Below are 14884 nucleotides of genomic sequence, written 5' to 3'. Positions count from 1 at the left end.
AAACGTGAGTCAGAGCCCGCCGTGCGCGGGGGCAGCCTGCAGGTACACGGATTCTCCACCGCGCGTTGAACTCCGCCGGCAACTTTCACCGGATGGCGGTGCTTCTCGCACGGCTTCGCGCAGAGCAAAGCCCGGGCGCGGAGCGCACCCCTCAGCCTCCCCGCTCCCCTGTTGACTCCCCGTTGGGACGCCGGTTTCCCGGCCCCGAGCAGCCGCACCGGGACGGGCCGGAGGAGGAGGGGGGCGGCCGGGGGTCGGTGCCCGGGCCGCGGGCGGGGCGGGGCGGGGGCGCGGCCGATCGCGGCGCAGGGAGCAGCGCGGCCCCGGCTCCGCCTCCCCCTCTGCCGCGGCGGGACGGGACGGGGCGGCCCCGGGCGCGGGGGAGCAGCGGGCGGCGGCGGGAACCACCTTCCTCCTCCTCCTCCTCCTCCTCACCGCCTCCCCCGGCTCCCAGCGGCGGCTATGCGCTGCCGGGACTGCCCGGGCCAGCGGCTCTGAGGGGGCGGGCGGACAAAGGCTGCGGGCTGGTGCCGGCGATGGAGCGGCGCGGCGGCTGAAGGCGGCTCGGTGGGGCCGAGCCGGGCTGGGCCGGGCCGGGCTGGGCAGCGGCACATGGTGCGCGGCTGGGGCCCGGCGCTGCGCACCCGCCGGCGGGCCGAGGGGCCACCATGGACAACTTCTTGGCGGAGGTGAGCGCGGGATCTTCTTCTACCCCCCTCCTTCTTCCTCCTCCTTCGGCGTGGGGTCGCTTTGTGGAGCGGCAGCCGAGCGGCGAGGGGTTCCCGAAAAGTGTCGTGGGGCGCGTCTCCGGAGCCACTTCAGCTTGCGGGGGGGGGGGTGGTAGGAGTAGCCTGGAGGGGCTTCGGGGGTCGGGGCTTCGTGAGAGGGCGGGGGCGAGCGGCCCCCAAATTCCCCCCAAATTATCAGCGCTCCGGCGGCACTCGGGGCCGCCCAGCGAAGCGGAGGCTGCCGCCGCTCTCCGCCGGGGAGGCTCTGGGAGCTAATTGGGGCTCGTTAGAGCCCAGGGGGGCTGCAGCGAGCAGGGCTGGAGGCGCCGGTGCCGTGGTTGTGCACACCCCCCGCCGTCGACCCGGACCCCACCGGCGGCACCGCGGGCTGCCCGGGGCTCCGGCGGGTCCGGTGCGGGTCCCTGCTCTCCCTCCTGTTCCCCCCTGCTCCCCGCTGCCGGCGAGGGCCAGCCTCTGCAAACCTGTCCCGGCGGGGGTGGTTCCCTCCTTGGGGTGTCCCTGCGTGGAACCCGGTGTGTGTGTTACTTTTTCCGCCTTGCGGGGGCATATGAGGCTTCAAATGCTGGAGGTTTCAGAAGCAGGGCAGTCCTTTTTTTATGGTGTCTTTATTAAGCACACGCTTTTAAAGTACAGACAAAATCTTCTGATACACAATGCAAAGTAGGGAGACTTAACGTCTGGAAAGTGGTTTGAGCTTTGGCATTGTCTTGTGGGTCTTGACCGCTTCATCGGTGTCGGGTGAGGAAACCAAATCGAAGACGCTTTGCTTCTTACCCAAGGTGTACGCTAAAAATCAAAACTTGGGTCCTCTTCTGCTCTCCCTAAGTTAGCTGAATTTTATACCAGCGATATTTAACCAATTTGGTTCAGCCCGCCTAGTGTTAACACAGCCTTAGGAACACAAGGTGTCCAGTATTAATGCAGCGACTTCGCTCTGTGTTGTGCTTGTAGATTGCTGGCCAAGCTTGCATCTGGGTTGTGACTTCTGGTGACCGACTGTACGACTGCTTTAATTGCACCCCTCGCTGAAGCAGTTGCACTGTCAGGGTTGTAAATACGGGCCAGGCATCTGTTTTACAGGACTGTGATTAAGCTGAAAAACCGTCCTTTGCCCTCATGGAATAACTTCCCTTGTGTTCTCGGTGCTGCTGTTGATGTTTCCACAAGAAAAATAGGTGATCTGTTTACTGGAATAGTAATTAGTGAAATAAAAGAAGGTCATACACCTTACTGCTTGTTAGCTTTTCATTTGTCAGACAACAAAAGTTCTGTCAAGTGCAATAAGAAGGAAGAAACATAAAATTAACTTTCAAAAAGTCTGAGCTAAGTAGTAATATTACTTCTTTCTTTTTTTTTTTTTCCCCTGTAGAGGATGTAGCCCTTGCCTTTCAAAAGCTTGCAAGCCATGAGCAATGTGGTGTATTAGCCTAGCCTTGCAAAATTAATCTGAAGAGTCATTCACTCTGACACAAAGTGCAGTAGTGTGCCCTACATAAAGGTGAAGAAGAGAGTTAATGGTTTTGACTCCCCTGTTAGCCAAAATTACGTGCCTCAGGGAAAAAGCAAGTAAATTTTGCCAGTCTGTGTTAGTATTTCAGCATGTACTTATGCTAATTTGTGGTTGCTGCATGCAGACTTTGATCTTTCTTAAGAACTCTTACTCCCTTTCAACATGTTGATATTACTTTAAAAGATCAGTAAATATAGTACTTCGGCTTTAATCTGCATCCAGAGTCCCACCCATAAGTATAAACGTTTTCCTTTCCTCACACCGGAGCGTATGTAAATTGCACATAGGGAGCGAAAGACACAATGGCAGCAATGCACTGGGCCCGACCCAGCTACCACAGAAAAATGTCTGTTGAAGGCACTGGATCGAGCCGTTAGCTGGATAATTTAATTTGTGCGAGGCAGACATCCTGCAGCTGCTCTTTACGACAATATTTGCTGACTTATCTGAGAGAGTTATTGTTCTACTTAAAATAAGTCGCAGCGTGTGGAAGAAAAGAGGAAGCTGGATGAAAGGCACAGGTAGCAGGCCCGGTCTGCTCCGCTCCCATTCAGCAACGACGTGACTCCGCTGCTGTAATTGTGTTTTGGGAGAAAAGCTGGCAGGTGAGAAGGACATATACCGGTGCTTCCCGGCGGTTGTTCCTTGGCATTACCGAGAAGCCCCCATTCGCTGCGCTGGAGGCAGGAGTGCCTTCAGGTCCGTCTGTTGCAGAAAAACACTGTACAACTGAAAGTTGTTAGAGAAAAAGCCCCCCTGCACTGCTACTTCTTCCATATTTTTCAATAGCTAGGTGCTGGCTGTAACCTGCTCTTACTATATGATGATTCTCACTGGAACAGAAGGAGGCATCTGAGTGAGGTGCTGCCGGAGTGCTGGAACGCGCACCTCGCGGAGGAGCTGCTCCTGTTGGGACTTGCTGTGTTAAATGTGATGTGGCATAACGCCAGGCTCCTGCTGATCAGCTGATGCTGCCGTTGTCTGTGATTTCACAGCTTTTTGACTTCTCAATCTTGCTGCCCGGTGTCCTTCCTTTGCTATTTCTTATTTGACTCCTTTGCTATGTCTTATTTGACTTTTATTCTTCTAGGACAACAAGTGGTTGTATCTGTCTCCAGAGGAGCCTTGATCTCCATCCCTATCCCAGTTTTCAAACTTGGCTCGTTAAAAAAAAAAATTGTTCTGATTAAAGAATTAGGCTAGAAGAGTCAGCTTTGAAACTGTCTCTCCCAGAAAGCTTTTATTGCGGGAAGACGCTAAAGGTATTATAAAGTTGCACTCTAAATACAGAGGGGAAGTGTTTTCAGAGACTTCTAAAAACTATTTCCGGCTGTTGATTGATCTGTGCTAGCTTTAGGTGTTCAAAAGAGGGTGGAATTGTAACTTTTTCGGTAGTTACGTAGCCATATTTTCATATGTAAAGTGTTAAAACCTGTAGAAATCCCAGAGATCCATACTCAGAATTAAAAATATGGATGTGAGAGCCACCCACAATAGAGCCATTTGGCTGTGTTGCTCAAAACAGCCTGAAAAAATCGTTCCCACATGTTTTACCAGCAGTTAGGGTGTCCACAAGGGAGCAGTCTCCTGTGGTAGCTGAGGTCAGACTTCTTTTTTCCAGTGAGAACGCATCCCTGCTGAAAGGGGACGTACACTGTGAGGGAAGGAGAAGAGTCATTTCAAGATGGAACAGAAGGAAATTTTGCAGAAAAAAGGCAGGAGAGGGAAGCTCAAACTGCCTCCTCAGCATGTGAAGTTCCCAGGCAGTCCTTACCAGGGCAGCAGGGGAAGTGGATGCAGAAGTCAAGTTCATCCTCTTCCTCTTATGTGGGGCGTCACTTTGCCCCCTGTACGCAGTGCGTCGCACTGAACCGCGGTTGCTGTCCTTGTCACTGGAGGAGTGTGGGGGTTGCTGGCCCAGCTGCGGTCAGGGAGTGGTTGAGGTTGGGGGCTTCTTCTGGAGGTCGTCTTCTCCAAGCCTGCCTGCTGAGCTGGTGCTCAGCTCCTGGGGAGCCTGCAGTGCAGCTGTGCATAGCGGTGGCTGCAGGAATCGGTTGCCTTTGGTTGCTGCCAAGCTTAAAAGACAAAGATTATTCCTTCCCACCCCCTTAATTTCCACAGTGGAAGAGAAGTGGGGAGAACAACTCTGTCTCCAGCTTTCAGCCTAAGATGTCTGGGTAGATGAAGGAGAGCATTATGATAGCATCATCATCATCATCATTGAGGTCCCGCTGATGTTTCTCTAACGTTGCACAGAGGGTGATCGGCAGCTGCAGCGTAGCCTCCTTTGAGGCATAGCAGATACTCTGTGCCCAGCATACTTACATTTTTAGCAATACTGCTGGTACCTTGAGTTCAGAAGAGTTTCCTTCATTTCTGCCTTCCACAGCTGGAACATGCTTGCTTGTGTACCCTGCTTCAAGGGCAGGGCTCCCAGCTTGTGTCCTGAAGGAGCAAGTGTTGAACCTCCCTCAGTGGGAAGGATGTGGGGCAAAAATTAATTTTGAGGCTTTGAACTTAGCTTCAGGGAGCTGTCAAAAGAGGTATCTACCAAGCCTGGAAGCTCTTATTTTGGATACACAGCTTGTGGCACACTTTTCCTTGGTGTTCCTGTGCTGTGACGTTTGGAAGATCACTGCCTCCCAGCGCAGATTCCGTCATGGAGACCTTTGAAAGGTTCACTGTCTCCTGCAACCAAGTGACCCTGGCGCTGCCAAGTTTCTGCTCTTACAGTGAAAATCCAGTGATGCTAATAAATTTCTGTATCGATATACATGGATTCTGGCTGTGCTGTGCAGCATGGCGTACACATTTAGGACAATCTCAAAAGTCCCCCAGTTTTCATTTTGAAGTGTTTTACTGATAGCACAAGTTCCAGCTTGTGACACTGGTATAATCACAGAATCATAGAATGGTTAGACTTGGAAGGGATCTTAAAGGTAATCTAGTTCCAACCCCCCTGCCGTGGGCAGGGACACCTCCCACTAGAATCATAGAATCATTCAGGTTGGAAAAGACCCTTGGGATCATCAAGTCCAACCATCTACCCTACTCTACAAAGTTCTTCCCTACATCATATCCCCCAACACCACATCTAAACGACTCTTAAACTCATCCAAGGATGGTGACTCAACCATCTCCCTGGGCAGCCCGTTCCAGTGTCTGATCACTCTCACTGTGAAGAACTTCTTCCTAATGTCCAGTCTAAACCTACCCTGTTGCAACTTGAAGCCATTCCCTCTTGTTCGATCGCTATTTGCTTGTGAGAAGAGACCAGCACCAACCTCTCTACAATGTCCTTTCAAGTAGTTGTAGAGAATGATGAGGTCACCCCTCAGTCTCCTCTTCCTCAGACTAAACAGTCCCAGCTCCCTCAACCGTTCTTTGTACGATTTATTCTCCAGGTCCTTCACCAGCTCCGTTGCCCTCCTCTGTACCCTCTCCAGCACCTTGATGTCTCTCTTGTATTGAGGTGCCCAAAAGTGGACACAGTACTTCAGGTGTGGCCTCACAGGTTGCTCAAAGCCCCATCCAGCCTGGCCTTGAACACTTCCAGGGATGGGGCATCCACAATTTCTCTGGGCAACCTGTTCCAGTGTCTCACCACCCTTACAGTGAAGAGTTTCTTCCTTATATCTAATCTAAATCTCCCCTCTTCCAATTTAAAACCGCTACCCCTTGTCCTGTCACTACACTTCCTGACACAGCTGCATAGCTCGCACCAGCAAAGTTGAGTTTCAGACTGGTGGGGCAAAACCATCATCCCATGAGTGATGGCGTAAAGGTTACATTTCTGGACGGCTTCTGAGCACCAAATCCATGCCAAGAAGGAACAGTGCCTCTTCCGGCTGTTGACGTTGGCTGTGTTCTCCGAAGTTTCTGAGCTGTGACTCCTTCTCATATTTAAGTTTTTTAGAAGCCAATGGTTGTTTTGTCAGTAATTATTTTTAGGTTAATTAGAGAGCTATATGTTTTGCCTAGAAAACGTTTCAAGGGGGCGGAAGACTACCTTACCGAGTCGGAAAGAAAAGAAAGTTTTTCATAGGTTTGTTTCTGCAAGTCAGGAAATCACGTTCGGCTCCTCAGTAGCACGTCATCCTAACTGCCTACTACATGGATTTCACATGTGCCTTTCATAAGATACATTTGTGCAACTGAAGCGTAGTCATCGTGGCTGGGCTGGAGCCTAGCAGCCCTGCTGGCACCACCAATGTTGTAAAATGACACAAGAATTCTCTTAAAGCTGCAAAACACATAACTTGAAATTAGCAATAGAGGCACTACATTGTGCAGGGTCCGCTTGTGGTTTTTTAGGTATGTTCAGTCAGACTCCAACCAAAGGAGAGCTGTGAAACCCCCCACCATTACAGAAGTCTTGGCTGGGTTTTTTTCACCTTCTGGTGACACCTCACTGAAATGGTTACTTTTTTTTTTTTTTTGTCTTTTCCCTGATAGTACGTTTGTGGCAGCACTTTGTGTTTAAGCTATTGTGCTCTAATCGGATTTTTTTTCTTTGTATGTATTTTCATTTGGCGAACCCTGTGTATGGGTGTGAAGGTTGCAAAGCTCTTTGGTGCTGCTTCTTTGGTTTTGGAGCTGTCGTGGAGCCTGCTGCCTGGTGAAAAGGAACTGTGTTTGAAAGCATGGCCAGTCCTAACTTATTTTTGAAGCTCAGTGGCATGGGCTTTTATCAGAAATGCCCCAGAATTTTTTTCCATGATTCTGTGGAGGCAGGAGAGGACCACTTTGCAAGAGCGAGGGAAGCAGAAAGGAAGGAGAGCTTGAGCTTTGTGTGTCATCTGGAGAGTTTTGTGCACTGGTCCCATGAGTAACCTGAGAAACCCTGCAACCTTCCAGTGCTCGTATTGCCCCAGTGTGCTGCAAAGGGTGGAAGGAAAAGTTTGAGGCACCTCATCAATAATTATGCTCTTGGTTGGCTTGATGGTGCCATGTTGCACTTCCACTGTGGTGATTTTAGCCAAATCTTGGGTTTCAGCTTGGTAAAACCATTATAGTCTCATGAATCTGGTTTTTGGCTTTAGAAGATAACTCAAGGAAAATTGGTAGGTCCTTGGCTCTGTGTGTGGGTGCAGATAGTGTCACTGTGTTTGCACAGAACAAGTCCAGACCTAAGCCCTAGCAAATGAATAACATGCCTGCCTTTTTTTCCTTTTGCCTTTTTTTTTTTAATTTTAATATGGGAGTGAATATGATGTAACTGAAAAAAAAAAATAAAATATTCTAGTACAAGAAGTGTAATTTTGTGTCTCCTGGGTGGATGCAGCCCCAGCGGAAGGTGCCGCGGTCTCCTGCGCAGGGCGGGAGCAGCAGCTCCATCCTTCGCACGCCCGGCGTGGTGACTGTGTGCCCGTCGCGGTTCTGGAGGGAAGTGTGTCCTCTGGGTAGTTTGATCTCACCGACCTTTTCTGCTGCAGGGCCAGTATTTTTCCTTAGTGAATCACAGTCCCCAGCTGTGGTCAGAGCCAGGAACGTAGTTTTGGGTGGAGCCCCAGTAGGAGGGCAGGAGGTAAAAAGTCACTGTGAATTAAGGCTTTTGCTGAGGGGAAGAAAAAAAGAATTACCAGCCTTAAGTCACTAATTGTGGCTACTTTACAAGTTTCGGGATGTGACCTCGAAATTCGCTAGATTGATTATGACTTCAGGCTTGTATGAGAGGGTCATGGGTTAGGCATTCTCATTTCTCTTGATCTTCCTGTTATTTATCATTATGTGACATTTTAAACCATTAGTGAGACATGCAGGAGGATGGCTTCATGGTGGAGCAACAGTTCAGGGCAAGTTTTGGATATTGTTAGTTCAAATTTTTCATGGTGGCTTTTATTGATTTATTTAGGATTTTCTAGGATGTCCTATGTATGTCTGAAATTTAAGCATTATCCATTGGTCATATTTACTGTAATGCGACGTTGTTTTGGACAACCCCCTAATTAAGAAAGGTTAAGTGGGTTACCCTGTTGGTTAGAAGTTCATTAAGTAGCTCAAACGCTGCATTCTTTTGAAGACAGGACTTTTCAAAGTTTGGATGCAGAATGGGAATTGGTATTAACTATCTTCCAGATCTGCCTTGTGAAGTAAACTGTACCCATGCTGAAGAAGAAATAACCGCTTTGTTACATGGAAAATCATAGAATCATAGAATGGCTAGAGTTGGAAAGGACCTTAAAGATCATCTAGTTCCCACCCCCCTGCCATGGGCAGGGACACCTCTCACTAGAGCAGGTTGCTCAAAGCCCCATCCAGCCTGGCCTTGAAAAAAAAGGCCTTGAAAAAAAATATGAGCATTATATTGGAAAAGTACACTGGGAAAGATTCGTTAGGATAGACAGAATGCGTAAAGATTACTAGTATCTCTAACTGTACCTGTAAGAAGTAGGAGGATGTTGGGGGAGAATGTCCACTCCTAGACTCGTTTCTGCAAAGTCAGCGATCAAGGCTTGTCATCTCAGGTAGGTTCCGATATCGTTTATCCTTGTTTTTGATGTCCTCAGCTGGACAGCCAGTGTAGAGCCAGGTCAGGGGGGGTGTCTGGCGTCTGCTCTGCTGGGTGTTGTTCCATGGACATCATGAGTGGCCGGACCCTTTCCTAGTGCAAACCAGTGACTGACTGGGGAAGGTTGATGAGTTGTTTCAGCTGTAAACATATCACGTGTGTGCTTGTTTTACTGATAAATGTAAATACTTGTTCCCTATTTTCCTTTAATGGCAAAGTGACTGTTTTTCAGTCTGGCCTGTAAAAGCCTTCTTATTTGGCAGAAGATTTATAGAGGGTTGGGGCTTTTTTTTCATTGACATCTCCAGCATGGGTGATGTTGGAGGAACTTAACAATACCTGTTTTTCTTTATTAAGTGCCTTACTAGGAACAGACATGATTTTCGTTCAGATTTGAAGTGTGGCAGAAATTGATGTGTGTTCAGTTTTACTGACCAAAGTTAATATTTCCATTTTGTGTAAACACACAGTTTCTATACGAGATCTTGTAATTTTTCCTAGTGAGCAATTGTGCTGAGACTTTTTTTTTCATTAAGAAGGAGCAGCCACAGCCAGTAACTGGAGAAAAAAAAAACAACAAAGAGCACCCCTTGTAAGACTTTGAGGAAAACTCTATGGTTTACTCTTGTATGGAAGGAAGTCTTTAAAAATGAAGGGTACTGGTCACTTGTATGATTTTCTGAACTTGCACTGAAAATTCATATCCAATACTTCTTAAGCTGGATTTCCTAGGTGTCTCAGTGGCCCTGTCTTTGCATGTTGGAGCAAAGCCTAAACGCGGGAGTCACTATAATACCTTTTACTCCTTCTGGGATTAATGACATGCTGAAGGAAAACGTCCTGGCAGATACACTTTTTCAGTCTCCTGTACCATCCAGTGGCCTGACAGACTTCAGACTTGAATAGGATTCTTGTATTTGTGTGTTAATGCATTTCAGTAGATACGTTTTTTCAATCACTTAAATTGCTTCAGTGGGGCATTTTGCTTGGATTATGGTATCAGACTTTCTTTGCTTTGAAAGTATGTGATCTTCATCTTGGGGCAAGCCTTGCTAGAGATTTTTGAGTAAATATCAAGCAAAGGTAAATATTGAAGAAGTCAATGTTCTCTTTAACCTGTCTCTTAAGTGGGTTAAATCTTTCTGTGAAATGATTTGGATCTTGGTTTTGTTTTGTTCCAAGTGAGGGGAAGAGGAAGGAAGAGAGGGAAGCTCAGCAGCAGACTTGAGGAGCCAGGCTGTGCCTTCACTCGGGATCCTGGCTGGTGGCGTGCACAGTGGGAACGGCTGTGTTGGAGGACTCGGGAAATAGAAGGCTGAACGCACTTTGATGTGTTAGTGTTGCCTCTTCCTATATATTCTTGGGAAACTATTCATAATCCTTTATTATAGGTCAGTGATACAAGAGTGTGTTAATACAAGTCTCTGCTTTGTTTTGGAGGATGCCCTTATGGGAGATGCTGTAAGGATACCTTCTCAGAGGGAAATGTTTGGTTGTTGCTTTTTTGCCTTGGGGCAAAACTGCATTCCCACCCTGAGCAATCTTACCCAAGGGCTTTTTACCATGGGATGTCTGCCTCTATACTGGGGTAGTCATTAAAAGTACTGAGGGTTTTGGGAGTTGTTTTCCATATTCTTAACTTCTTGACATGGTAACGCCGGCAGAATGGCACCTTGCTGCCCAAGCCTGCCATCACAGCCTCAAAGTCAGGGTTGATTCTGGTGCCTGTAGCATACCTCGGGTAGAGACCTGAGGCTCAAATGGTTGACGAGTGCTAGCTGTCATTAACTCCAGCTGGAATTACAAAGCTGAGTATTTCTGAAAACTGTCATCAGAGTTAACAGCCCCAAACCCCTTGGCCCTCTTTCTCTTCCAAACTGTCAAAAGGCTTCAGAAAACTCATTTTGATGAACTTTACAGTATCTGCAGAAAACATTTCTGTAGTTCTTGAAACAATGTTGGACTGTGAAAATGGTGCTACTGGCAAACCCTTGCATGGTTTTGATGTTGTGTGCTGCATGTGTCTATTCTCCTTCTTCTCGATCTTGTTAGCAGAAATTGGGAGGTTTTCTCTGGAAAGATTCTCATGCCTCCCCTTTGCGTTCAGCCAAACTGGGCCTGGTTTTGGGGACAGGAGATAAGAGAAGTTTATTCCTTGTTTTGAAGAAGTATTGATGTTTGTAGCATTAACGGAAATGGATTATTTGGTCCTATTTTAGTTGCTGCTGTTTAGCGTGCCATTAAAATGTTTACTGAGATGAAGTTAAATATATTTGTCAAGAGAATGGGATTGTTTTTCTTATGATGTTGTTTATCCTAAGGAAAAGTCAGATCCCTTTGTTTATTGTACCCATCTGGTTTACAGAAGCAGTGGAGATCATTTCTATTTGACCATTTTAGCAGGTCAAAGTCCAACTGTGTACCTTGGTTAGGGTATATTTTTATTTGCTTCAGAAAGGAGCCAAGTTGGCAGGACACCGGAGTTCACATCAGGACAAGGAGTAGATGACAATTCTGTAGGTCAGACTTCTTGCTTTGTTGGTCATCGTCTTGGTTCTCTCCCCCTTATTAAATATAGAATGTGGTTTTGTGATTAGGGTTTATCTCCTCAGTACAGCTTTCTGGTGATGGGTACGACGGATAAGTTTGTTTGGTGTGTGTAATCAGTTAGTATATTCCCTGGAAGAAAATGAGAGCAGTGTTTGCAACAGAGCTTTGAAGGGTGGCATTTCCTGCTGCTTTTCAGACTGTGCACCGGGGTGTCTGATGAAGCGAGCTCTTTGTTGTTGAAACTCCCAGAGTCGGATTCTGCCGTGTGATACTTGATAAGCTATTTCCAGGGATAAACAAATGCAGCAAATCTGAGCTAGAAAATATAATTTGCACAGCAGCCCCTTTCCCCCCTCCCTTTGCAATTACATTTCTAATATTTTGCACGCCAAATCTGAGAAGTTTTAACAGATGGCAGATGGGATTTTGGCATAAAGTCGCACAGCGCTTGCAGCAAAAGGGTGATTCTCTGTTTTGTGTTAGTTTTGAGAGTTTCTACTCCTAATTTCTATTTCTATCGCGCCACTTCTGCCATCATTTTGCTTTGGTGATTCAGTACCTTAAATGACTACAACCCTGGTGCAGTAGTAAACTCCCTGTTTTTTTTTGTACAGAAGCTAATGAATAAACATAATTGCAATGTTATGAAATAACTGTATTAAACTTCTACTGTATAGTTAGACCTCTGTCAGTAGAATGCCTTCGTGCTATGCAGTTAAGGTGGAGATGTCATCAGTAGCTGGTGGAGGACAAAAGGTGATAGACAAATCTCTGCGTTTTATTGTGAGCATCCAGTGGTCCTTTGTGGGTAGCTTGTTCTTAGTTGTCCTTACTGAGTGCAAAGGGAAAACATTAAGTTGTGGGATCCTTTTCCTTTGGATAGTGATTCAGCATTTACTGTGTTCCAGGCGCTTCTGGAGTCAGGGAACATACAGGCTGTAATCCTTAATTTTGATTTCTGGAACTTGTGTGCTGCTTACAGAAGCACTCCTTTATATTGCTTGCAAGTATTTGATTTGAAAAGTGCATGGTTGCTTTATGCAGTCAGAGAGGCCACAAAAGCCTTGCTGTTTTCCTGGAAATTTCGTTTTTTTCTGCTGGAAGGCACCAGAGTTCTCGGTAGACAGCATGAGCTGCGGCTGAGCTGGAGCACAGGGATGTATCTCCTGCTCCATGTGTGGATGGGAGTCGTCTCTCTCTAGGAAAGGAAAGTAGATGTGTGTTAATCAATGGTTAAACTGAAGGGGAAAGAAGGGCTCAAGGCAGAAAAGGTCTGGACACCTGCAGCGTCAGATCATGGGTCATGTCTCTGTGGGGATGGCCTGAGGCTTTCCTGGGGAAGTGGAGGAGAGGAGCTGGCGTCAGGCTCTGAGCAGGGACAGATGCTTTAGCAGGACAGCTTCTCAAAGGGGTCTCCTTGTCGGATGGGATAACGATGCCTGATAGCTACTGCTTTAAAATGCATAAATTAAGCTCTTTTTTGGCTTTGTAATTCCAGTCAGAGAACAATCTTCTGTTGCTGTCCTGAGGCCAGCTGGAGTTTTCCTAGCTGTAGGTTTTGAGTGTGTTTTTTATGGTTGGGTCTCTGGTATTATAAATGTCAACATTTTGGAAAGTCTTGCTTTTTAGGGATGTCTTTTTCAATCTCTTTTTTTTTGGCGGTATTGAGCAATGATGTGCTTCTGGATAGTTTCACATAGGCTTATTGGAGAAATCTGGGGTTATTCTTGAGAAAGCTGCAGTAATTTATGTCCTGAAAAATAGGACTTTGGCATTTGTTAGTGCTGCACTGTCGGTGGCAATATTATTGTAGTAAAAATTGCCATTTTTACTTTATTGACACTCCTACTTTAATTTTGTTGTCATGTGATCATCTTTTCCCCTAATTTTGTTCCAAATGCTTTACCAGAGAGTAACTAGTAATCAGCGAGTTGTTCTTTGTCTGTAGAAGAACAGTGATGGTGCTACCACTTTGTCTCCAGGAAAACAGCTGGATTTTTGTTAGATCTTTGTAATTGTTAGAAGAAGGAGAAATTTAAAGAGATCTCTTGTCAGATGGGGCAAGAGTTTTACCCAGGACTGCGGCAGGCAGCCTGTGCTTGGGGCCATTGGCAAGTCCACTTTTTTAGATCTTCACCTCTGGAAGGGTCTGAGAACACCTGGAAGCTAGGATGCTTCATGTATGTGCTTTAAAATAGAAAAGGCAATGTCGATAAACTCAAAGCTATGAAGCTACTGCTTCTTTTGTTGGCGTCAATATTTATTTAGCTTGCTGATATTTTATTCTACTCCAGCTGCAATGCTGTGCTGTTGCTTCCTTTCCCGATTACCAACGAAGAGGAGAAGGGTGGGGAAAAGAATACCTTGTACTCTTTGCCAGTACAGATCTAAATACACTATTTGTGACTTCTTTTCATAATAATCTGTTATTCCTTGCTAATGCTGATGGCTCCTAACATTCTTGTATATTGCACATGCTTTTCCTGTTTCTTAAGTAAATGATTTGGTGCAGCTGGGGGAATGTCTGCATAGGAGGAAACATGTTGTGATGAGTTGCTTCAGGATTATTTAAAAGCAAAAAAATGGGAATTTGTTTGTATATGTGTCCTCTTTCTGACTTTGTAGTTGGGATTAACTGAAACAGATATTTTATTTTATTTTTGCCTTTTCTTTGTTTGTTTATTTTTCAGTGACCTGGGAAGTTTGCTGACAGCTCAAAAGCCCTACTGAGCAAAACTAATAAAAACATCTGAATAGCTGAAAGCTTAAATTCCCTGCTGGAAAGGTGGTTTATTGAGGAGAAAAAATAAGTTCAGAAGTGGTAACCATTAGTGGCTATAAAGAAAGAGTTACTCATTTAGGTGCTCAGACGGATAAAAGAGAGAGGTTGTTCCAGTTTTTCATCTTTACTGTGTGGTAAAAAGTAAGACATGTCATGCCCTGCCATTTTTTTAGATAGCTTTAAAAATAGCTGCACTTGTGCTGTTTTCTGCTCAAAGAAAGGTCTTCAAGTATACTTGCATAAATGGCAAAAGCTGCTTGCCCCAGTCTGAAATAAACACATGAATTTATGAATCACTTCACTTTTAATAAGATGTGTTCCCTGCAGGGCAGCGTCTCTATTTAGTCAGTACATTTATAGTTTTGATAAAACACTGAATTTTGTTCTAAACCAATTTCTGTAACCATGTGAGCAATATGGAAACAGTGTAGGGGGTAGCTGATGTGTACTGGGTGGGTCAGTGGGTCTTGTCTTTTGGAAAATAAAACCTGGTTTGCAAGCTGGTGAAGGAGCAGGCTGATTTTCTTCCATGGGGTCACCTGCTGTGGTGGTGAGGAGGGTGCAACAGAGCAGGGAGAAGTAATGATGTGCTGAGACTCCCCTGGAGACCCTCAAAGAACCCTGAAGACCCTGGACCCTTTGTGGAGTTTGGGAGCAGCTTTGAAGGGGAAGTGGGTTTTCCTGGGCTCCAGGTGTTGGGATTGACCTTTTCCAGAGCACTACCTTCTGCATTCTGTGTCGTTGGGTTTCTTGTACTGCGTACGGTGCTGATCCCACAAATT

The 14884-nt window shown here is 46.3% G+C and overlaps 1 protein-coding gene across 1 annotated transcript in view; it reads left to right on the top strand.

The window, feature by feature from the left end:
* Nucleotides 1-488: 488 nt before the first annotated feature.
* Nucleotides 489-14884, top strand: part of MYO10 (myosin X) — a 171984-nt gene continuing 157588 nt past the window's right edge. The window contains exon 1 of the mRNA XM_074146918.1: nucleotides 489-689. Within this exon, the coding sequence (XP_074003019.1) occupies nucleotides 669-689 (21 nt within the window). The 5' untranslated portion in view covers nucleotides 489-668. The remainder of the gene's footprint in view (nucleotides 690-14884) is intronic.

The sequence above is a fragment of the Numenius arquata genome, chromosome 4 (assembly GCF_964106895.1).
Source record: "Numenius arquata chromosome 4, bNumArq3.hap1.1, whole genome shotgun sequence".
In the NCBI taxonomy this organism is placed as follows: domain Eukaryota; kingdom Metazoa; phylum Chordata; class Aves; order Charadriiformes; family Scolopacidae; genus Numenius; species Numenius arquata.
This window is presented reverse-complemented; position numbering and strand designations above follow the sequence as displayed.